The sequence below is a fragment of the Pelodiscus sinensis genome, chromosome 19 (assembly GCF_052426305.1).
Source record: "Pelodiscus sinensis isolate ZL-2025 chromosome 19, ASM5242630v1, whole genome shotgun sequence".
Classification (NCBI taxonomy): Eukaryota; Metazoa; Chordata; order Testudines; family Trionychidae; genus Pelodiscus; species Pelodiscus sinensis.
This window is the reverse complement of record NC_143070.1, coordinates 13,393,877-13,418,872: the sequence shown is the minus strand read 5'-3', so window position 1 is coordinate 13,418,872 and position 24,996 is coordinate 13,393,877. Positions and strand designations below refer to the sequence as shown.

Below are 24,996 nucleotides of genomic sequence, written 5' to 3'. Positions count from 1 at the left end.
GTCTGGGGTGGGGGAAAGATGGAACTTCCCGGGCAGACTTAAAAAAAAGCCACCTTAAAAGGGCAATGCCGGCTTGGCTCTTAAAAGGGCAACTTTTTCTTTTGTTTGGTCAACAACTTTTCCTGTGGAGTACCAGTACTTTTTTTTTTTACAGTGGTCCTGGGAATTAACAGGGACATGACTTTTTTTTGGACCTGGTCAGTACCTTTTTTTTTTTTTCTCAACAAGTTTTGCTGCTATTTTTTTGAGAGGGTGTGAGGGTTTCTCAAAAATCAAAAAGGGGGTGTGATGCCAAAAAGTTTGGGAACCACTATACTAGACTATTCATTGTTTTTTAAGTTCGTTACAGGCTCACTCGGCTCCCCCTCTGAAACTTTTGAAACTAATTAAATCAGGCTGAATATGTCCCATTCATAGTTTTTTATGTTGAAATTGGAATATCAACGGCAGTAAATGAATTCCAGTTTAGAAGTCTCTCTCTGTAATTGGGTGATAAAATTGGGTTGGTTTTATTTGGGGGGGGGGTTAACTGAAAACTGAAATTTAATCCCATGGATTTATGTTGCTCTCCACCTTGTGAATGGGATTTGAAGGTTTTGGGGCTATCTCCAGCTTCTTCCTGCTGGATGGTAGTAATCCCCTCAGGTTCCTCGTGCTCCCTCATGCTGCAAAGAAACGTAAGTACTCCTTACTTTTTTAAATGCCTGAGAGCCCTTCTGCTGCTTTCCCTCAGGACTGTCAATATAACCATAGTTCATGAATTCTTCCAGCCTGAACATTTATGGATATTTAATATGCCTTATTCTAACTGGCAACCTCAATTATAAATTAAGATAAATTGGCTGTGTCTAGACTGGCCGGTTTTTCCGGAAAATCAGCCGCTTTTCTGGAAAAACTTGCCAACTGTCAACACTGGCCGCTTGAATTTCTGCAAAAACACTGACTTCCTACTGTAAGAAATCAGTGCTTTTTGCGGAAATATTATGCTGCTCCTGTTTGGGCAAAAGTCCCTTTTGCACAAAACTTTTGCGCAAAAGGGCCAGTGTAGACAGCTGAGATTTGTTTTCCGCAAAAAAGCCCCGATCGTGAAAATGGGCGATTGGGGCTTTTTTGCGGTAAAAGCGCGTCTAGATTGGCCACGGATGCTTTTCCGTAAAAAGTGCTTTTGCGGAAAAGCATCCCTGCCAATCTAGATGCTCTTTTCCGCAAATGCTTTTAACGGAAAACTTTTCCGTTAAAAGCATTTGCGGAAAATCATGCCAGTCTAGATGTAGCCATTTTGTATTGGAATTATGAGTAAAAGATGCTGGGCTTGCTGTCCAGTTGAGATTACAGACTTTATAGTTGTATTGTCAGGCAGCCAAAGTGGTAGTAAGCATTGCAGGAAATGTGGGATACCGCATATGACCAGTGCCGTCTAACACCATTTCCCACTTGTCATGACACTGTATGAATGCAAGCACAATCATTATACTGGGGCCACAAATTCTACCCTCTGTTGCCAACTCTCATGATTTTTTCACAAGGCTCATGCTAATTATTGTTTTCCTAAAATCCCCAGCTCCTGGAGCCATGTGGATATGTGATTTCAATCTTAATGCCTAAAAAGGAAGCAAGTTTCTAGCCCTCATGGCTGAGCAGAAAACTCCCAAATGTGACCCCCCCCCCCCATGAAGCTTACAGGCTCAAAAATCAGAAGGCAACTAAAGAGCCTGAGATCTCTTATTTGTACATAATTGTCATAATTTTAAAGCTCATCTCATGATTCTGGTGAGCCTGACTCAACATTCTGAACAGCTGGGGTTGGCCACGCTACAGTCTATTGAACTGACTCTGTGCTGCCAGTCCCCATGCATGGAGCGCTGTTCAGAGACGGACTGGTTGCCCTTTGCTCCCAGGGACTTCAGTTGCACGACCGCTCCTGCATTCAAGTCCTGATACAGCAGTGTTTGTCTTGGAAAAGGCCGTTCAACCACCCCCTGCAGCAGAGTTTGTCACTAGCACTAGGGTTGAGTCCCCAAAAACACACAGGCTGTGTCTACATTGGCCGCAAGTTCTTGCTCAAGTACACTGACGTTCTAATGTATGAAAACAGTGCTTCCTGCGCAAGAATTATGATGCTCCCGCTCAGGAATAAGCCCTCTTGTGCAACTGTTATTGTGCAAGAGACCAGTGTAGACAGGCAATATGAATTTCTTGCGCAAGAAAGCCCTATGGTTAAAATGGTCATCAGAGCTTTCTTGCGCAAGAGAGTGTCTACGCTGGCATGGATGCTCTTGCACAAAAGCACATCTCTTCTGCAAAAGCACATGCCAATGTAGACGCTCTCTTGCACAACTACTTTAATGCAAGAACTCTTGCACTAAAGAGTTTTTGCGCAAGACCATACCAGTATAGGCGTAGCCACAGTGAACGGGGTGAAGGGTATAAGTTAGAGATGGCTGCACTGCTGAAAGGCTTGGAAAATGCCATTTGACTATTTCCTACTTGTATGCTGTGAGGAGACTTTCTTGCCATGTGAATGTTCAGGGATGTCCTGCTAAACTGATCAGATTACTTGTACTGCTGAAAAAAAACCTGTGCATTTGAAATCCTGAACACCCGAATAGGGAACAGCTTTCCTGTCCTGTGTGTTTCTAAAACCCAACTCAGACTGGTCACTAGCCCACATGCCTTCATTTATTAGCTAGGTGTCTTGACATTTTAAATCACTGGTGAAAAGGAAGTACACAGCTTTAGCTAGATGACAGACACTTCCTGATTTTGGAGACATTAGCTCAGATATAAGTGAGGCTGCTCATACACTCTATCCTCTTCTGTACATGCTCTTCCTCCTCAGTGCGCAGCATGGAAGGACAAATTATTTATGCTGATTTAAACATTTTGGGAGCCTCTTCCAGGCCACTGTCTCCACCTCAGCATCTCAGTAAGTCTTTGGTTTCTTAGTTTTTGTACCAGTATGATCTCTATTTTTGGTTAGAAAAATGGAATCCTACTCTACGTTTTTATTTCAGTTGTAGCACGGAGAGCTTAGAAAGAAGGTCTTTAGAACCAAGGAGCAGCTCTACAGACTATCTTCATAGTGAGGGATTTCAGAGCATGTCAAATTCCCTACTATTGTTATGACTGGATACAGAATTTCTGTAAATTCACTATGATTACAGTGTTCATTATATTAGTACTATTAATACAGCCACAACACTATAGGTGTAGCCAGCGGCAGCCTATATGTTTGTAATTACAAGTGCAATCAAATATTTTATTTTATGCTGTCTTTATACATATTTGGAGGATTGAAGTAAACTAGTGAATTTATAGTTCTTGCTGCAGTGGGATAAGTCAGAGCTGAAGGAGCAAGGCATTGGGCAAATCTTGAAGAATGAACAGAAGAGAAGGAAACTGGGAAGCTCCAGGAAAAGGAAGGATTTGATTGTTGTTAGAAGAAAATTGGTGGGGATTCATTTAGGTACATTGTATCATGGAGTCTGTGTGAAGAAAAGGATTTACTGGCCTCCAGTGAAAGACCTAAATTTATCTGAGGAAGTTAGGACTGGGCTAGAGAAAAACGAGAATCTGGCTAGTAGAAAATTACAGGCAATCCCAGGATTTTGTACATGATTCTTAAATGGGAACACATGCTCAACTTCCCAGGTATCTCTGAGTGCAGAAGAGAAGACATTTCATGCCAAATGCATTTTGGAAAGTTGCAACTTAAGGATGACTCTCATATGTCTACACTGCGGGACAAAGGATACGTTTAGACTGTGAGGATCTATTGGAAAAAGATACGCATAATGTGCTCCGGTACCTTTGTTGATACTTTTGTCATCTACACTGGAACAAATTTTGGAAAAAAGCCCTGTTTCGAAAGCCCTCTTCTTCTTTGTGGAATGAGGAATACAGGAGATTCTGAAAGAGCGCATTTGCTCTTATGAAAAAAAAAAAAAAGTCGAAGAGCATATACATTCCCTGGATGTAGAGGAGTTTTTTTGGGATGCCTTCAGTATCCTGAAAAAAACCTGCAATCTAGCTGTACCGAAAGTCGAGTTAAGCTATGCAGCTTCAGCTATGTTAATTGCATACCTGAAGTAGAAGTAGCTTAAATTAGTTTTTGACTTCCCTTATTCCTCATGAAAGGAGAGTTTCTGGTGTCAACAGGAGTGCCCTCCCACCCTGAAAGATCGAACCCTGGAAGATCGACAGCGGCAGCTTTGATCTTTGTCTACAGTGTAGACATTCGCTTAGGGAGGAATTTAGTAGCCAGGATGAGAGAAGGCAGGGAAAATGCATATCAGAATAGTGAAAAAACAAAGAAGTGAGCTAAAACAGGGGTTTTTAAGCTTTTCCAGACTGTGACTCCATATTACTATAAGTTTTAGGGCACCTGTCACGTTATTGGATTGTGAGGGGAGCAGCCGGGTGACTGCTGCACCTATGGGGGGGGTTGTTGGTCCCAAAAGTAGTATAAAGGGGGCCATGCAAGATGTTGAATAGAAGCTTACTGTCTGCTAATTTTATATATGCTATTCATGTAAATGTATAATGTCTGCGTGTGAAGCTATAAGTATGTATTTTGTGTGAGTATTAGCTATTTCTCTGTGTATGGTTGAGCAATGGGCAGAGCTCAGACTATGGACATGCTAATTAGCGAGGCTCTGTGGGACAATAGCACTCAATGGGCCAAGGTCACACCTCATGAATGAGGAATGACACCTAAGGGCTACCAGCAGGGAACACAGGGATAGGCCGCTGGCCAGGTGACCTGCTGCAGCCAAGAAGAGACCAGGAAGGAGGGATAAATTTGCCATGTGGCCGTCTCCATCTGGTACTCAGCTCAGCACTTCATCCCAGAGGCAGTAGTGCAGGGATTGAAGGACCGGAAAGAACTGTGGACCCATTCTGACCTAGGATGCGCAACAAGGACTTTTAAGCCAGCAGCTATAACATCTCTGCTAGAGCCTGCATTAAGAACTGGGAGATTCGATGCATGTAATGTATGATACTTTAGCAACCTCACTCTCATGCTTTTCTTTCTCATAGCAATAAACCTTTAGATGGTAGATTCTAAAGGATTGGCTCAGTGTGATTCATGGGTAAGGTCCAGAGTGTAAATTGACCAGGGATCTGTGGCTGGTTTCTTGGAACCGGACAGAACTTGTTCGGGGTAGGTGAGATTGGGTTCTAAGACACCTCACCTGTGTATGAGGCCCGGGGCCATCTGGGGCATGGATATTGCTGGGGTGTTGGAGGGGTTTTGCTCGTGAGGCTTCAGGCAGGCAGCGGAAGCGCTCTGTGGGACTGGTTTGTGGCCTGTTTGGAGAGGTCACCACTCTGGGGGCTGTAAGGAGCCCCAAATTTGAGCAATTCGCCCTGAGCGGACACCCTCAGCTGTGCCCAGACCCGGCCCGGTCCGTCACAGCACCCATCCCATGTATTCAGAAAGAAAGGGAGTGTGATCCTATCCCCCACAAACCTGTTCATGTCCCAGGGAGGAAAATAATCCTTTTTTTTATAGAGAATGTAAAATATAAGGGGAAAAAATTATAGTGCAACTTCTAAAGAATTTGCCAGAAAATTAGTGCTATTTGAAACTTTAAAATCTTTTAGAACTGACAATATAGCGTAGAAGTTAAACCTCCCTCTTCAAGCTAGTACAGTGGAGTGAAAACCCAATGAGATGGTGTCAATTATCTTTCTAAAAAAGGATTAAACTTTTAGGGTACGTCTAGGGTATGTAGATGAGGTTTCTAGACATAGGAAAATGAAGCAGAGATTTCAATAATTGCCGCTTCATTACTGTTTTTCTAGTACACTAATCTACATGGCTCCGTCGATGGTGTTAGTAATTATTTCCAAGTGGCAAATGAACAAAACACAAATCTGAATTTTACTTGTTTGTTTTCCAAATGTAGTCTCATTTCTTAACAGGAAAAGAGCAAATACAGGATGATACAGAGAAAGCTGAGTTTAATAGGGGTTTTTTGCTTTGGTCTTCACTAAAAATATTAACTTAGAGCACATACTTAATCTAATATTAACAAAAATGGGGAAGGGGTTTTGGGCCAGAAGAGGGAAAGAACAGGTTATAGTATTTTTTAGGTAAGGTAGATGCATTCAAGTCGACAGGGCCTGATTAAATTCACGAGGGAGGATTTAAGGAAATAGCCCATATAATATCAGAACTCTCAATTGTTTTTGAGAACTCCTGGAGGAGGGGCGAGGTTCCAGAGGGCTGGAGAAAGACACGCACAGCACTTGTCTCCAAAAGAGAGAGAGACAGAGGGAAAAAGAAGGATGGCCCAGGAAATTACAGACCGGTCAATCTAATTTTGATACCTGGAAAGACATTGGAAAAATGATCGAACAATGAATTTGTTCAGACCTAGACGCTAAGGTGATAATTAGTAGCGAGAACAATGTACCAAGAAGAAAGCAAACCCAAACCCATCTAATGTCCTCCTTTGACAAGGTAACTGGCAGAGTGACTGGAGGGCAGAGATACACCCTAGAGCGTCGCTCTGGCATGAGCCAGCCACGCTCCAGCAAGAGCTGGCTGAGCCGCTTCTGCAGGCTGCACTGGTGACAGCAGACATGTGGGGAGGCAGCAGATTAAAGGGGCCCACAGGGGCCAGCAGGCCAGGGACCTTTGGCAGCTGGGGAAGGGCTATTCCCCCTCCAGCCCAAAACTAGCCCACCCTCCGAATGGCCAGGCCCACTGGGCTCCAGCCAGACCTGGCCACAGGCAGTGCAGTCCTGACCTGGTGCCTGTGTAGCAGCCCAGCCTGATCCAGCTGCAGGGTAGCCCCCCAGAGTAGCCTCAATCCGGGCCCAGTCGCTTGGCTGCAGCAGCCTGTTCCTGAGCCTGCACTTGTCATATTGGAGCAGGGGAATCAGCCCACATTCAGCTCAGTCGGACTGTCCCCAGCGCCAATCGTGGGACAGGAGGAGCTGATGGCAGCCAACATTTGGCCGCATCAGCCTGATACCGGCCCCAATCCTGCAGAAGGCCCCGGTGGCCCTGCCCCTCATCCTGCCACAGCAATGTCCCCACACAGCTGGCTCACAATTCCAAGTTGTGATGAGCTTTAAAGACTAACAAGATTAAACCATCTTGTTAAAGTGCTACCTAGTTTTTTCCTTTTGTTTTAGCAAGATCAGACTAACAGGGCTACCGCTCTATTACTATTCAACAGGCAAAGTAAGACACTAAGGAAGGAAAATTCAAATTGCCACCTGCCAAATGCAGGGTACAGGACTTTACTGGTTCTGATAGCTTGACAGGTTCCCTTGCTGGGTCAAAAAGGAACTAACTGCGGAATGGGGGTGCAGATACAATGCAATTTCCCCTCTGACGGATGGGAATTAAGAGGATGTGGCTAGTAGCATTGAGCCGTGGGAGGGCATCTTAAGACAGCAGTCTGGTGTGTGGTGCAGTCGGAAAGTCTGAGTATTGTTGTGGAAGAAAGGGGCCATTTGGTGATCAAGTGAGGGGGCATTTCTTCCTCCGTCCCTGCTCCACATGCACTAAACTAAATTAGCTGCTTTATTTTTAAACTGCATTTAAAAATTCAGCCCTTGACAAAATACAATTAGAAGTTACTGTGGACATAAAGAAGAGATACAGAAACCAAAATCGGGCTAACCGCGGAGGCTGCAGCTTTATTTAAAACTGTTACCTAATTAGGGAAACGACCCAAACTATCTAGCAGCGTCGTTCCCTCGTGGATCTCAGTTTGCACCACTGGCTTGGTGTACTTCAAACTTGAGGGAGAATGTGAAACTCCTGCCCCACCCACACCCTCAAGGTGCCAAGAGACCCTGAGTGTAAGCCAGACTCCCAGTCCATGGCCTTCAGGCCAGAGGTGGAAGAGACACAGAATGAGGGGAGCCCAAAGCTGCATCGAGTGTGTCCACACTTGGAGCTGGCAGTTCCCAGCATAAGGAGACAAACCCTGCACTCACTCGGAGCGAGCCAGTGTGCTAAAACAAGGGTGCACTTTTAAAAGACAGCGCATCCATGTCGAGCAGCTCCCATGCTGAGTATGTCAGTGTGAACCATCAGAGACCACTCCAAAGCTGTTCCCCACGCAATGCTTCTTTTTAAAAACTCCCTAAGGTGACGCATTCCTTGGTCTTGGAGGCTTTGCTGGCACCACCCAAATGCATCAACCCCTTGGGACCCAAGGAAGGCACGTTTGGGAAAAAGGACTCGGATGATAAGGACAGTTTTAATTCACTGAGTCTGGAAAACTCCAACAGGAATGTTGATCAGCCACATTGTTAGAAGCTCCTGAAATGTGTTTGTATTTCAAATTCAAAGTCTTGGAGGGCTACGCTCCACCGTAGGAGTTTCTTGTTAGTCTCTCTGTGTGAAACCACTTCCTTCCAAACAAACTAAATCTTAGCCTAGGCTTTCTAACATCTCCGGGCAGATGGCTACCACCTAACACATGAGGGCTGTGTCTACGCTGGTCACTTATTCTGGAAAATCAGCCGCTTTTCCGGAATAACTTGCCAGCTGTCTCCACTGGCCCCTTGAATTTCCAGAAAAGCACTGACGATTTACTGTAAGAAATCAGCTGCTTTTCCGGAAATACTATGTTGCTCCCGTTCGGACAAAAGTCCTTTTTCCGGAAAACTGTTCCGGAAAAGGGCCAGTATAGACAGCACAGTAGTGTTTTCCGCAAAAAAGCCCCGATCGCAAAAATGATGATCGGGGCTTTTTTGCGGAAAAGCGCATCTACATTGGCACAGACGCTTTTCCGGCAAAAGTGCTTTCCGGAAAAGCATCCTGCCAATGTAGATGCGCTTTTTCCAGAAATACTTATAATGGAAAACTGTTCCGTTTTAAGCATTTCCGGAAAATCATGCCAGTGTAGACGTAGCCCCAGAGTAGCCAAAAGCAAGTCGTTTATCTTTCCCTCCGGATACTAGTTGAAAAACATGTTGGTCTAGAACTGCAGAGGATTCACTGTTTTGTGGTTGCTCTACAAGTCTCTCCACCCTCATCATATTGTTCTGGCACGTTTCAGATCTTGTAATTACATCACCAATCAGTTGCTAATTAATACCAACCCCTCCTCACTCCAGCCCCACCAAGAAAAGGGAAGATGTATGTGGCCTTCCCTGATGCATGAATGAGAAATGGAGTTTCCCAGCAGCGCCCCATCTCCCAGGTAGCCACATGCCCCTCAAGCCCCAGCAGGAGTGGTCCGAGGCCGGCTGTGGTAGCTGGTGCCCCAGGCGGAAGGTGCGATCGGTGCCCCCACCTGCACAGCTGTCAGTGGCCATGACATAAACATCGGGCACCCAAGTTGGCAGCACCCTAGGAGACCACCAAGTCTGCCTAGGCTCACGGGCCACCCCTGTGCCCCAGCAAGCCAGCATAACCCTCCTGAAATGTTCCCCCCCCCCATCATGTAGCCTGCATTCTTCCCTGGTATTATCCCCATCTCCAGCCTAGGAGAGAGTCCTGGGTCTCTCCCCCAAGTCTACTGCCCAGAGAGGGCTACTGTGCAAAGAGTGAGAGGGTCTGATCTTGCTGCAGCCCAGACAAGAGTCAGGCTGCTCCAAAAATCTCCCCACCCCAATCACTCTAACATCAGGACCCACCCACTCCCTGTTTCCTCCATCTACCCCATGCAGTTGGCTACCCTACTTCCCGCCCACTCTACAGATGTTGGGGAGTGCTGGGTTCACACAAGTAGCTGCAGCCAAACCCAACTGCTGTGATCAACATCTTCTCTTCTCTTCTCTTCTCTTCTCTTCTCTTCTCTTCTCTTCTCTTCTCTTCTCTTCTCTTCTCTTCTCTTCTCTTCTCTTCTCTTCTCTTCTGTGGCTGCCACTACCCAGCTAGGAGACAGGATGCCCCAAACACTCCGTCCCTCCTTCTTATGTCTCCTACCTATCCATGGGAGCCATGTTTAGACTACAGGCTTCTTTCAGAAGAAGCTTTTCCAGAAGAGATCTTCCAAAAAAACTTCTTCCGAAAGAGAGTGTCCCCCCTGCCAAAGCACATCGAAAAAGCCATCTGCTTTTTCAACAGAGCACATCCAGACTGAATGGACACTCTTTCGCATGTAAGCTGTGATTACAATGGGCGGAATGGCCATCAGGGAACCTGTGCTTTTTCCTCTTCTTCCGAAAGAATTTCCCCCTCCCCATCACACATGCCTTTTTGCAAAAGAGCTCTGTTGCAAAAAGGTTTCTTCCCCATCGAATGAGGCTTACCAACACCAGAAAAAAACCCTCAGTTCTTTCAATTTACTTTTGAACGAACATGATTGCAGTGTGGGCGTTAGTCAGGTTTTGTCAGAAAAATGGCTCTTTTCCCGACAAAACTCTGTAGCAGACATACCCTGGGAGAGGTGCACTCCTCTGCCCCCACAGAGATTTGCAACAGCTGAGAGAGTGGTGCCCCTACCACCAGCCAGGCAGTCCTGAGCATGGGGATGGGGGTTCATTTAGCAGCTGGGTGATTGCACTTAACAGGAACCTTGGCTGCAGTGCCGATGAAAAAAGCTGATGGCATCTAGACTGAATGATTGACTGGAAGAACCGATTTACCTTTATGAAAGATAGAAACAAATTTCAAATTCTTCAGTCAGTGTTAGTTATAAAATGACAAGATTCATCCCCAAGGCTCCAGGTGTCCTAGCCTAATTCTACAATCAAATTAACTGCAAAACTGTGCACGGCCCTCATCTCTGTAATGTCTGTTCTCTGAATGAGTGTTCCTGTGCATTTGAAGTAGGTGTGTAGACGCCTACGTGCACAGTGGCCAGAAGATTTTCTCCTCTGAGTGACCCCTGGAGTTGTGCCTTCATGGCACCCAGTATAGCAACCTGCCAATCCGCTACCTCCTTGGTTCCTTCCTACCACCAGTGACATGAGGCTGGGACATCCCATAGCCGTTGCCTCTGCAAGCTCACCATTTTTCCTGTTATTCTGTACATAGTTTGTTTCTTATTGTTCTAAGTCCAATTTTTTATTTCTAGTTATTGTTAGTGACCCTCCCTTCTTAGAACCCACAGAGTCGTGGTGGTCGCACAAGCCAAAAAACCACCCACATCTTCCTGCATGCAGTGCTTGAGTGAGGGTTACCAAAGAGACCACTGCAGCATCTGCCACAAGCTCCGCCCTAGGACTCTAAAGGACAGAGGCTGAAGGCACGTTGGATGGAGGTGGCTCTGCACCCTCAGCCTGACCTGGGACCAGAAGACCCAGCACCATGTACCTCTTCATCGGCATGGAGCGCTCTGGTGCCATCCTCCACGTCAGGGCTAAAGGAAGATTCCTCTAAGCACCATCACAGGTCCACGAGAGGAGCAACCATAAGGTGCCGTTCTCCATTGCTGGTGCCTCAGAAGAGGAAGAATGAAGTTTGAGACCCACGCCTTGTTATTTTGAAGTGGGCTGTGCCACAATGAAAATACGTGACCAGTTGGCATAGCGACAGTGGCTCTGACTTCCTTGATAGGGCTGCTGTTTTGCAAGTGTTAGCAGACATTGAGTCTTGCAGGTCAGTTTTGCATTGGAGGCGAAATTAATTATCCGGTTTCAAGCACTTCTGCAGAAAAGGACCTGGGGATTTTAATAGATGAGAAATGGGGTATGAGTCAACAGTGTGTCCTTGTAGCCAAGAAAGGCTAGCAGCATATTAGACTGCATTAGTAGAAGCATTGCCAGCAGATCTAGGAAAGTTATTATTCTGTTCTGTTTGGCACTGGCGTGGCCACATCTGGGCTACATCTAGACGGAAAAAAGTTTTCCGTTAAAAGCATTTGCAGAAAAGCATCCGTGCCAATCTAGACGCGCTTTTGCGCAAGAAAGCTCCGATCACCATTTTTACGATCAGGGCTTTTTTGCGCAAAACAATACCGTGTTGTCTACATTGGCCCTCTTGCGCAAAAGCATTTGTGCAAGAGGGCTTTTGCCCAAATGGGAGCAGCATAATATTTCCGCAAGAACACTGACAATCTTACATGAGATCGTCAATGTTCTTGCGGAAATTCAAGCGGCCAGTTGCTTTTGCGGAAAAAAAGCAGTTGCTTTTGCGGAAAAACTTGCCCGTCTAGACGCAGCCCTGGAGTATTGCATCCAGTTTTGCCCTCCCCCTGTGCAGAAAGGCTGTGCATAAATTGGAGCGAGAACAGTGTAGGGCAACGAAAATCATTAGGGGGCTGGAGCACATGACCTATGAGGATTTGGGTCTGTTTAGTCTGCAGAAGAGGAGAGTGAGGGGGGATTTGAGAGCAGCCTTCAACTTCCTGAAGGGAGGTTCCAAAGAGGATGGAGAGAGGCTGTTCTCAGTAGTGACAGATGGCAGAACGAGGAGCAATGGGCTCAAGTTGCAGTGGGAGAGGTCTAGGTTGGATATTAGGAAAACTATTTTATCAGATGGGTGATGACGCACAGAAAGGGGTTACCTAATGCTATTTACTTGGTCATGAGAGGCTATTGGGCTTTACAAATGAGTCTTGACCCCAGAAAAGTTAAGAACCAAAAGCCAACACAAGGCCAGACAGGGCTGAAACAAAGACTTGCTATACAATGTGGTCAAATATACACCACTCTAAGGACAGCACCCAAAAGTAGGCTAGTTTGAAATTTGGCGCTGTCTACACTATTTCGAGCCATCCCTTACTCCTTGTAGAATGAGGTTTACAGGGATGTCGAAATAGCTCATCTGCTCTATTTTGAAATAATGGACGTGTTCAAAAGACGTGGGGTAGCTATTTTGGGATACTGGAGATATCCCGAAATAGCACTGCAGTATAGACATACCCTAAGTGGGCTAGAACCATGTTGTTCAATAATTGACAATACGAATTAGTTAGTATTTTCTTCACCTTTGCAGTAGTTTGCTCTTCCATCACTGGAGTGCCCTCAGCATGATGTGGCCCTTAGCTGACAGGTTTTAAATTACTCCTGGCTCTATGTGAGGAGGAGTATAAATGCCCATTAGTGGGTGCTGCACAGGGAAGTCCATTATTATTTGTTGCTCTATGTGCTGAAAATGTTTCATCAATCTCTGCCTCTTACAGATCATCCTCCGTGTCCCCGCTGGCATCGGCTCGCTCTGCAGCTGGGAGCAGCTGGGATCCTCATCCTGGTGGGAGCTATGACAGTGATGGGCACTTGGGGTAAGCACCTCCAAATTAATTTGTGGGAAAAGCTACACCCTGAAATTTCCCCATCTCCCACGTTTCTGATTCCAATGCTCTTGTGAAAAAAACCTCCAGACATTTCACTAGCACCAAAATGGGAACAATATGACACGGGCAGGACAATGTTAGAGCTTGATACTCGAGGCCCCTGTGATCCCGCTCTTACAGCTTCACTGTCATCAGTGTGCAGGGCGGAGTGGGAGACACCCATCACTGTGTAATAAATGCAGCAGTCTCTCTTATCGTCTCTCATGACCTATCCCCCTGGCCCAGTTCTGAATGTGAAAGCTGCAGTATGGGATGGGCGGCTGGTCCCTGAGCAGTAGCTGCCATTCATGCTCATGCTGTTCTGAAGTTTTTCAGCCCAGACGGTCTCTGAATTGCTTGAAGAACAACAGTACCAAGGAGAGACTCATCCCTCAATGCAACAGCAGACCTGGCCTGACAGATTTCCAGTCCCGCTTGCAACAATTTGTGTGTGAATCATCTCCCAGCAACTCAACAGGTATCTCACCTCTTTCTCTCAGCTACTCCTTGCACTGCAGCGCCACCTACTGGTCACATGGGGGCAATGACACAAACTACTGCAATAAGACAAGTGGGGGGAGGGATAGCTCAGTGTTTTGAGCATTGGCCTGCTAAACCCAAGTTTGTGAGTTCAATCCTCTTGGAGACAATTTGGAGCAAAAATTTGTTGGGGATGGTACTTGGTCCTGCTGTGAAAGCAGGGGACTGGACCTGATGACTTTTCAAGGTCCCTTCCAGTTCTAGGAGATAGGCAATCTCCATTAATTTAAAGGTGGGTGGGATCCAACATGGGACCTCTGAAGTTAACTACATTAGAATCTATGAGCTATAGGCTCATATTAAGGTAGTAGAGCAGAGTCATTAGTCTGTATCTGGTCTCAGTGCCACTACATGGGACACCACACCCAGAAGGTATGTGCATTATAGGACAATTACCCTATTGCTATCAACTAATTAGGACAGCTGGTAGCAACTCCTGTGTTCAGTTTCCCTAATTCTTCCATTGTAAATGGGTGTTGTGGTACCTTTGAGAATCTTTCACACATCCATTATTGGAACCAGACCGTAAAAATATGGGGTGTGAGGTGCTCTCGGGTTGAAGAAACAGGATTGCTTTGTCCCAGGAAATGTCATCCAGGAAGAGTCGCCATTTCCCCTCTGGCTTCTGATCCTCAGGAAGACTCTGGAGCAGGACACCGATAACAGCACGAACAGTCAGAAACCTTGGGCTCACCCTGGTGTGGCAGCTCACCCTGCGCTGGGAGTTACCCATAGAGATGGGGAAGAGGGTGAGATCTGGGCCAGGTTCTCCCTCACCTAGCACATAGGGGCTGCATGTTTGTAGAAATGTTGGTGGTGTCCATAATGCCCACACACCTCCCCCACTTAAAAAAGGCCCTTCCCCACACCTGCCTGAGGTTCTGGGAGGGAGTGTGGATGTAGGAGGCAGGCTCCGGGCTGGGGCAGGTGATGGGGGGGCAAGAGGGGGTGAGGGGTGCAGGCTCTGGGATGAGGTAGAGGGAGTAGGAGGGGGTAGGTGTAGGATTTTTACCTGGGGCACCTCCCTCTGGCAGCAGCTCCTTGGCAGGGGGAAGCCAGAAGATCTCCACCACCAAAGGCACCACCCCATTAGCTCCCATTGACCACAAGGGTGATCAAGGGGAGGGGCAATGTGCAGAGACACAACTTCCTTTCCACTCAGGAGGCAGAGCGACAGGTGGAGCCAGAGCTGATAGGAAGTTGCTTTAGTCCAGCTGCACTACCAGTGACAGCGACCAGGGGTGGCAGGCAGTGTTGGGGGATGCATACGGGGCAGCAAATGGGGCCAGGGAGAGACTCAGTCCTAAGCATTGCTGGAGCTGGGCCTCTGGGCCAGGAATATCCTTGGTGCCCGAGCACCAAGGGCCCAAAGAACTTTCCAACCCTGCCCCCGTGGTCTGTCACCTCCAGGGACACCACGTGGGCCAGAAGCTCCTACAGGGGAGGAAGACAGAGCTGACCAGGCTCCCACTGTGCACCCAACCCCTGCTTCCTCCCCTCGTGAGAACACACTCTCCATGTGGACTGGGAGATGGGTTGGAAATGGGGGGGGACTACGGCCTATAATGGCAAGGAGAAAGGAGGGTCAGGGCACAACAGGGAGGCAAGATCAAATCAGTATCTTAGATGCCTATATACAAATGTGAGAAGTATGGGTAATAAGCAGGAAGAACTGGAATTGCTAACCAATAAATACAACTATGATATCATTGGTATTACAGAAACCTGGTGGGATGGGACGCATGATTGGAATGTTGGTATGGAAGGGTACGGCTTGCTCAGGAAGGACAGACAGGGAAAAAAGGGAGGAGGGGTTACCTTGTATATTAAAAATGTACACACTTGGACTGAAGTGGAGATGAACGTAGGAGATAGCTGTGTAGAGAGTCTCTGGGTTAAGCTAAAAGGAGTAAAAAACGAGGGTGATATCATGCTAGGAGTCTACTACAGGCCACCTAGCCAGGTGGAAGAGGTGGATGAGGCCTTCTTTAAACAATTAACAAAACTATCCAAAGCCCAAGATTTGGTGGTGATGGGGGACTTCAGCTATCCAGACATATGTTGGGAAACTAACACAGCAGGGCACAGGCTATCCAATAAGTTTCTGGACTGCATTGGAGACAACTTTCTGTTTCAGAAGGTTGAAAAAGCTACCAGAGGAGAAGCTGTTCTGGATTTGGTTTTAACAAATAGGGAGGAACTAGTTGAGAACTTGAAAGTGGAAGACAGTATAGGGGACAGTGATCATGAAATAATAGAGTTCATGATCTTAAGGAAAGGTAGAAGGGAGACCAGCACAATTGAGGTAATGGATTTCAGGAAGGCAGATTTTGATAAGCTCAGAGAACTTGTAGGTAAGGTCCCATGGGAAGCAAGACTGAAGGGAAAAACAACTGAGGAGAGTTGGAAGTATTTCAAAGGGACGTTGTTAAGGGCCCAAAAGCAAACAATTCCGCTGTGTAGGAAAGATAGAAAATATGGCAAAAGACCAGCTTGGCTTAACAAGGAGATCTTGCATGATCTCAAAATAAAAAGGAGTCCTATAAAAATGGAAACTAGGACAAATAACAAAGGATGAATATAGGCAAGCAACACGGGAATGCAGGAGCAAGATTAGAAAGGCAAAGGCACAAAATGAGATCAAACTAGCTACAGGCATAAAGGGAAACAAGAAGACCTTTTATAAATACATTAAAAGCAAGAGGAAGACCAAGGACAGGGTAGGCCCACTGCTTAGTGAGAAGGGAGAAGCAGTAACAGGAAACTTGGAAATGGCAGAGATGCTCAATGACTTCTTTGTTTCGGTCTTCACCGAGAAGTCTGGAGGTGTGCCTAACGTAGTGAATACAAGCAGAGAGAGGGTAAATTTAGAAGATAGGATACACAAAGAACAAGTTAAAAATCACTTAGGAAAGTTAGATGTCAGCAAGTCACCAGGTCCTGATGAAATGCATCCCAGGATACTCAAGGAGCTGATAGAGGAGGTATCTGAGCCTTTAGCTATGATTTTTGAAAAATCATGGCAGACAGGGGAGATTCCAGAAGACTGGAAAAGGGCAAATATTGTGCCCATCTATAAAAAGGGGAATAAGAACAACCCAGGAAACTACAGACTGGTCAGTTTAACGTCTGTCCCAGGGAAGATAATGGAGCAGGTAATTAAGGAAATCCTATGCAAACACTTGGAAGGTAATAAAGTGATAGGGAATAGCCAGCATGGGTTTGTGAAGAACAAGTCATGCCAAACTAATCTGATAGCTTTCTTTGATAGGATAACGAGCCATGTGGATAAGGGAGAAGCGGTGGATGTCATATACCTAGACTTTAGTAAGGCATTTGATACGGTCTCGCATGATATTCTTATTGATAAACTAGGCAAATATAACTTAGATAGGGCCACGATAAGGTGGGTGCATAATTGGCTGGATAACTGTAGTCAGAGAGTTGTTGTTAACGGTTCTAAATCCTGCTGGAAAGGGATAACAAGTGGAGATCCGCAAGGGTCTGTTTTGGGACCCGTACTGTTCAATATCTTCATCAATGATGTAGATATTGGGATAGAGAGTACGCTTATTAAGTTTGCAGATGATACCAAACTGGGTGGGGTTGCAACTTCTTTGGAGGATAGGGACATAATTCAAAATGACCTTAGCAAGTTAGAGAAATGGTCAGAGGTAAACAGGATGAGGTTTAATAAAGAGAAATGCAAAGTGCTCCACTTAGGAAGGAACAATCAGATCCATACATACAAGATGGGAAGCGACTGTCTAGGAAGGAGCATGGCGGAAAGGGATCTAGGGGTTATAGTGGATCACAAGTTGAATATGAGTCAACAGTGTGATGCTGTTGAAAAAAAAGCAAATACGATTCTAGGTTGTATCAACAGGTGTGTTGTAAGCAAAACTCGTGAAGTCATTCTGCCCCTCTACTCTGCACTAGTTAGGCCTCAGCTGGAGTACTGTGTCCAGTTCTGGGCGCCTCATTTCAAGAAAGATGTGGAGAAATTGGAAAGGGTACAGAGAAGAGCGACAAGAATGATTAAAGGTCTAGAGAACATGACCTATGAAGCCAGGCTTCATGAACTGGGCTTGTTTAGTTTGGAAAAAAGAAGATTAAGGGGGGACATGATAGCGGTTTTCAAATATCTAAAAGGGTGTCCCAAGGAGGAAGGAGAAAATTTGTTCCTCTTGGTTACTGAGGACAGGACAAGGAGTAATGGGCTTAAAGTGCAGCAGGGGAGGTTTAGATTGGACATTAGGAAAAAATTCCTAACTGTCAGGGTGGTCAAATATTGGAATAAATTGCCAAGGGAGGTGGTGGAATCTCCCTCTCTGGAGATATTTAAGAACAGGTTAGATAGACATCTGTCAGGGATGGTGTAGACGGAGCTTGGTCCTGCCTTGAGGGCGGGGGGCTGGACTCGATGACCTCTCGAGGTCCCTTCCAGTCCTATTAGTCTATGATTCTATAATTCTATGATTCTATGTCACCCACCAGCCCTGAGCGGTAGCAGTGGGTACGGTGCTGGACCAGGTCCAAACCCTGCTGCTGGTTCAGGATGTGGCAGTTGTTCCCACTGCGTGTAACAGAATTGCTTTACATGTTTGGGTTTTTTTGGGTTTGTTTTTTAAAGAAATTAGGCCATGAAATACAACGCTGCATTAAGGGCACAGGAAGGTTACAAAGCCAAGCTCCTGAAAGTTAGGAAATGCCAGATTTACAGTCGCCCACACAACCATAATCCAGCCTCCATTTGTGTGTGCCTTGCGATATTGCATGGTCACCTATTGTTTTTCCCAAGGTTGCTGACTCATCCAGTGTGCAGAACTATTTGGTACCCATGTCCATGATGGCTCCCCAAATAAACATTCACTGCATGGGAAGAACCCACAGTCAAGCTGAGGGACAGCTGCATGGGCAGCCATGAACGTGGCGTTTTCAGTTTGACTTTGTGACCTAAATAAAGTTCTAACTCTGATGTGTGGTATTATCTGCCTCTCCTGCAATGCAGCCATCTGTAGGGGAAACACAAGGGCTGTGCAGCAGGGCACAGGAAAGCTACACAAGGGGAGGAAATGATGTAGCATTGCAGTCGAACCTGACCTGCATTAGCCCCATGCTAATTCAGGCCTGAGATACGCACAGTTTCACCAGCATCCTCCCTCCTGCCCTGCAGCATCTGCTGCTAATTGGTTATGGGAACTGCCCTCAAACCCAGTCCAGGCAATGGGGCAACTGGAAATGTTGAGCCCATGCACGAGTGTAATGAAGTTCAGAACTTTTAGCTCCGTGACATGTTTCCATTTTCCCCTCCAGAGGGACCAGGGTGCAAGCTCTGCCCCCCAGACTGGATGTTGCACCGGGACAAATGCTACTGGGTGTCTAAAAACAAATCTTCCTGGAACAAGAGCCGCGCTGACTGTTCAAGGAGGGGCTCCCGACTGCTGGTGATACAGGACCAGGCCGAGATGGTAAATCAATCATGTCCTGGGGATAACAGCTCTAATAATAATTATTCTTCCTCAAGGAATGTCTCTGTGGGCGCTTCACTTTGGGTATCTTGGTGCTCTTTTGCTTCTAATCAGAATTTTTTAGCAGCAGTATTCCCGCCCAGGTGCCGATGCCACTCATGCTGCAGTGAATGTGCTGAGATGCGTGCACCATCAACCCTCCCTCAGTTCCCTTTGAACCACTCCTGGCTTGGTTGGCACCTAGCAGCTAGGGTTGCCAGGTGTCCAGTTTTCACCCGGACAGTCCGGTATTTGTGGCCTCTGTCTGGTAAAAATACTCAGGAAATACATTTTACATGTCAGGTACTTTCTGTTTCTCTCATTTTTCCCTTGCTGCATCTGGCGGGGGTGGGATGAACAGGGAGTGTAGGGATTTAAAGGGGCAGTTACTTTTTTTTTTTTCCTCAACCAATTTTTTCCATGCTATGTTCAGTATTTTTTGTGAAAGTATCTGGTAACCCTGCCAGCAGCACTCCATGCCTGTGACAGAATCATTCCCCAAAGAGCTGCCACCACTGTATGAAGTTCTCTTCTACATCTTTGAAAGCAAGAGAGCTTCAGCTAAAACTCCTCACCACAGAGAAGACCAACCTTGGAACCAGTACCACAGGTCTCTCCAACCCATATCTCTCCTACAGTGGCTTCTGATCAAGGACCACTTGAACCAAGAGACCCTCCAGCCAAGAAAATGACTAAGAGGAAGCATGCCTCTCCTTCAGCAGACAGGTCACCCAAAAGGTTATCCCTTTAGCAGAAGCCTTCCTCCACACCCAAGGTACAGACTTCAGCGGATGGGAAGGCAGTCCGGTATGTTCAAACGCCAAGGGACAGTGTCCTCTAAAGACACACTTCCTGCAGTCTCAGTACTGAAGTTGAACAAGGCCGCCCCTTGCCGTTGGTACCGACAACAGCAGTACCAACATAGTCAGTACCCAAACTGCATCGCACCACAGGCAAGGGCTGACAGGAACCGCCAGTGTAGATGCCGACCAAGATGGTACTGGCACTGCATGCCAAAGTTTTCCTGGTACCAACCACATTGAAGGCACGGGATGACTTGGTACCGCAAAGAATCCAGTCCTCTGCACCAGTGGCACCAATCTTTCCACTGCCGAGGCCACTCACCCCTCACCAAGAGCTGGCGGTTGCAGGCAAGGAAATCCGTGCCCGATTCCCCATGCAACATGAGGATCGGAGCAACAGGAGTGCGGGACAAGCCCATGCTGACAGAGGTTGGTTGTAAGTGTGGATGGTTGTAAGTCGAGGAGGTTGTAAGTCGGGGAACGGCCGTATCTCAGGACCAGGGTCCACAAGCTCCATCTCAAGGCCTGGATCCTCCGAGGGTGATGGCGCAGGACCTCACCTGTTCTTGTAAAGAGAGTACAAGTAAGCCCTATTTGCGGAAATGGCATCATTTCTCTAACTGGGCCACCTACAGAGCACTTTGACCTTGCTCAACACAGTTAATGATGGACTTGGAGAACCTTCTTTTCTTAAAGAAACCAAATCTTTTGAATTCATCAGTAAAGGTCCACTTAGTGGGTCTTTCTAGGAAACATGATATTGTAGAGGGGCACACTATTTTCTGACACCTGACCACTAAGACATTTTTAAAGGTCTCAAGAATCTTTTTCCTCCAGTAAGGCCAGTAGTGCCATCTTGGGAGTTCAATCTTGTCCTTAACATCTTGATCCACTCTCCGTCCGAACTGATGGCACCATGAAAGTTGCTTTCTTACTCGCCATCACAACAGCTGGAAGGGTTCATGAGTTGGCAGCTCTTAGAGCAGATCCTCCACTTACGATCTTTGACAAAGACAGAGTCGTCCTAAGACCACACCCGAAATTTCTTCACAGTTCCACCTCAGCGAAAGCCACCAAAAGCCTCATCCTGATGCTAATGTGGCTCGACTCCTCTCTGTGGGTGCTCGATGGATGATTGCTTTTTATCTAGATAGAACAAAGCAGTCCAGACGCTTTTCCAGACTGTTCATTTCCATAGTAGATCGCTCCAAAGAGCAGGCTGTTTTGAAACAGAGGCTTTCAAAATGCATAACGAATTGTATTATGATATCAATAAGGTGTCACAACCGACTCAGTTCCGGGCCCGCTCCACCAGGGCAAGGGCCAACTCTACGGCCTTCCTCCATAACATGCCCATCATGCACATGTGAAGGGTGGCCCCATGGGCCTCTACACATATCTTTACAAAACAGTATGCCATATACACTCTTCACAATGTATCCGGTTTGGGGTGGCAGTCCTCTCCGCTGTCCACCACTCAGGTCTGAAGCTCCTTCTTCCAGATGACCAAGGTATTACTCCGTAATCACCTGCAGTGGAGTGCCCACAGGGACACTCCTTGACAAAGAAAAAAGGGGGTTACTCACCTTGTTCATTAACTGATGTTCTTCGAGATGGGTGTTCCCGTGGGCACTCCATGACCTTTTCTCCTCCCCTCTGCTTTGGAGCTGTAACGTCTCTCCATAGTAGAGAAGGAACTGAGGGACAATTGATGGCACACACCCATTGGCATGCTCGCTACAGCGTGAGCAGTGCCACATATGCACGCCGGCACCCAAGAGGGATACTGCTAAAAAGTTTCAATTACAGCTGCTCCCCAAGTTGCGAACGGTCGAGTTATGACCTTTTGCACTTACGACCAAAGCTCCCATGGAGCAGTCGTAAAGGCAGTCCCCGAGTTACGAACACGACCCACGCTTATGAACAGCATGGTCACATGTAACTCAATGGAGTCCGAGTTACGAACAGTTTGAGTTACGGATCAAGTGTTGGTCCGTAACTTGTTCGTAACTCAGAGAGCGGCTGTATAAACACAGGAACACGAAGATACCTACAGTGAAAAACCCACAAGGACACCCATCTCAAAGATCAGTTACTGGACGAGGTGAGTAACCTCCCTTATACACAGAACCACGGTGTTGTGCGTCTGCCACATTTGCTCTACACACACCAACACGAGCTAAAAAGCAAGGAAACAAAAAATAATAGATGCTCTGCCACCCAGAGGCAGACACCTCACTGACAACACCACAAAGGTTGTACTAAGGCCTTAATTCTGCCCAAGTCAGGACAGAACCTACACTACTGGCCCATAGTCACAGAGGGAGTTTGGGGAATTAAATCCAGTTCCTAGACTTTTTACCGAGCACCTTACCCACTAGACCTGCCTTCCCCCCTCACTTCATTCTTCCATGTCATTTGCAGACTTTCATTCAAACCACTTTCAAAGACATAAATCGGTTTTGGCTTGGTCTCATTATTACATCCCCCTTGAGGAACTGGACGTGGATGGATGGCTCCCTGTTAAATCAAACACTGTGAGTGGTTTTATCTTCTGGGTCCATAGAAGATGTGCAGCAGGGGGCACAGGACTGTTGCTTTCTAGCATTGGTGGGAACAGAGGCTACGTAGGGGCACAAGGGATGTCAAGTGCTAGGCACCATGTTCTGCACAGAGCGGAGTCCTGAGCCTCATTCCACGGCTTCCATCAGCAGTCAGGCTAATCCTGCCGGCTGAGTTTGGTAATATGGACACGTTTCCTATGCTCAAACAGCTGCTTATAGGGTTATGGGCTAGGAAGTATTTAATCAACCAGGGCTCTGCAGGAACAATTCGGCAGAATAAATTCAAGGAGTGTCTGAATGAGGAAAAGCTGCTAAAAATCTCGTTCCAAAATTCTAAACAGTGTTTATTTGTTTCCCAGGTTCAAGTCAGTGAATCCTCCCGAAGGGAACAACAACTGTGGGGTGATAAAAGCAGATGTGATTCGTTTTGAAAGCTGCAGAGCTGCAGCCAAGTGCGTTTGTGAAAAAGACGCTCTCCAGATATAGGCAGTGACATTAAATAGCTGCATTTTCTATGGACAATACAATCTCCTTTAGTTTCTTTCTGTCACATGAATGATGAATATTGAAGGCAAGTTTCAAAGGGAAGAACTGGGCTTGTGCCCACTCCCTTCCTCCTGTTTTTATAAGGTGTCTGAAGACAACATGGAAGATTATGGTGAAGGAAGAACTATTGCCAATTGACATCACAGGTAGAGCTGGGGGGAAATTTTCCAACGAAAAATCTATATGTCCAAAAAAATTGCAGTTGTAAGTCAAAGAGGACTATTCACAACCTGGTGCTGAGGTCACTGAATAGCTGCAGCCACAGTAAAATAATAAAACATCAGGGGCAAGGGGCACACAGGGGCAGCAGGAGGAGACAGCAGCTAACAGCACCCAGTAGCTAAATGGTTAGTGCACCATGTTGGAATCCCAGCTCTGGAGCAGTGCAAACAGATGGGCCATGTACATCAAGAGGGGGTGGGGCTATTTTAAGAGCTTTCTCTCAGTGACAGAATCCATTCCCAGGAACGAGCTCAACAAGCCTAACAAATGGATCTAAGGAGGACAAACCTATTGTTCTGCATAGGGCCGGTCTTAGGGCTGAGCAGACAGGGCCCATGCCTAGGGCGCTGTAGACAGGGGAGCATTGGAAGGAGCTTGTGCTGCCCCCTGCTGGCTGCGGAAGGACTTGGCTGCCCACAGCAAGTTTTCCTCCGCTCTGGCACCTTCCCAGGGCTGGGATGTTGGGCTTCTTCCTGATCCCAAACCCTGGTCCCGCCCCTCCATCTGCTCATTCCTCAGCTGGCTAACTGCGGGCCCGGGCTCTACTGCAGGCTCTCCAGGAGCCCAAAGTGACAGCGTGGCAGCATGGCCCAGCACCGCCTGGAGTGAAGTCCCTCCCTGCCTGTGCCACTTGATCTCTGGCAGGGCAGGAGCAAAACTCTCTAGGCTGTGTCTACACTGGGCCACTTATTCCGGAAAATCAGCCGCTTTTCCTGGAATTAGCTGCGAGCTGTCTACACTGGCCCTTGAATTTCCGGAAAAGCAACGACGTTGAACTGTACAAAATCAACCACTATTCCGGAAAAACTATTCTGCTCCCGCTCGGGCATAAGTCTTTATTCCGGAACACTGTTCTGGAAAAGGGCCAGTGTAGACAGCCCAGTAGTCTTTTCCGGAAAAAAGCCCCTATCGCGGAAATGATGATCGGGGCTCTTTTCCGGAAAAGCGCGTCTACATTGGCCACGGACGCTTTTCCAGAAAAAGGGCTTTTCCGGAAAAGCAGCCTGCCAGTGCAGATGCTCTTTTTCCGGAAATACTTATAACGAAAACTATTCTGTTTTAAGCATTTCCGGAAATTCATGCCAGTGTAGACACAGTCTCTCTGTGTGAGTGAGCAGGCAAAGTCTGGGAACAGAGAGAGGGGAGAGGAGGTACCCAGAGGCTGGGAAGAGAGTGGGGAAACTGAACTTAGGGGGTAAAACCAGGCTTGGATTTCATGGAGTGGGATGGTAACGCAGAGTCAGTTCTTCTGGATAATGTACATCTTTGAACAAACATACACATAACATTAATCTGAGCTTTGGAAGTTTCACAATCAGCACTATCTCTTGCAAAGTTTATCCAATTAGCTTGTCCATCAACAAACGTTTATTTTCCTTTACTATGCTCGGGGAATAATTTGCAAACATAACAGTAGACCACCTTGGTGGTTTCTGGAAAAAAATCAGTTCATTTCTAATTTCTGTGGTCTTGTTTTCCTTCCTCCTCAGAAAATGGGACTCATGAAGACCTCTGAGTTGCTTTCCTCCTCTAATTTCATACTCGTTTCTCAAATTTTCCATATTACCTATGTTTTTTATTTACTAACAAATATTCTTTCCTAGCCAATTAAATA

General features: G+C 46.6%; 1 protein-coding gene across 1 annotated transcript; it reads left to right on the top strand.

Annotated features, from left to right (window-relative positions):
• The first annotated feature begins 580 nt into the window (after window positions 1-580).
• On the top strand, window positions 581-24,568 carry LOC142823284 (killer cell lectin-like receptor subfamily B member 1B allele C). Its single transcript, XM_075914155.2, has 7 exons — window positions 581-677; window positions 2,789-2,926; window positions 13,047-13,145; window positions 13,525-13,674; window positions 19,053-19,207; window positions 22,474-22,586; window positions 22,973-24,568. The coding sequence occupies exons 1-7, from the start codon at window positions 581-583 to the stop codon at window positions 23,097-23,099; spliced, it is 879 nt and encodes a 292-aa protein (XP_075770270.2). The 3' UTR covers window positions 23,100-24,568.
• Window positions 24,569-24,996: the final 428 nt, after the last annotated feature.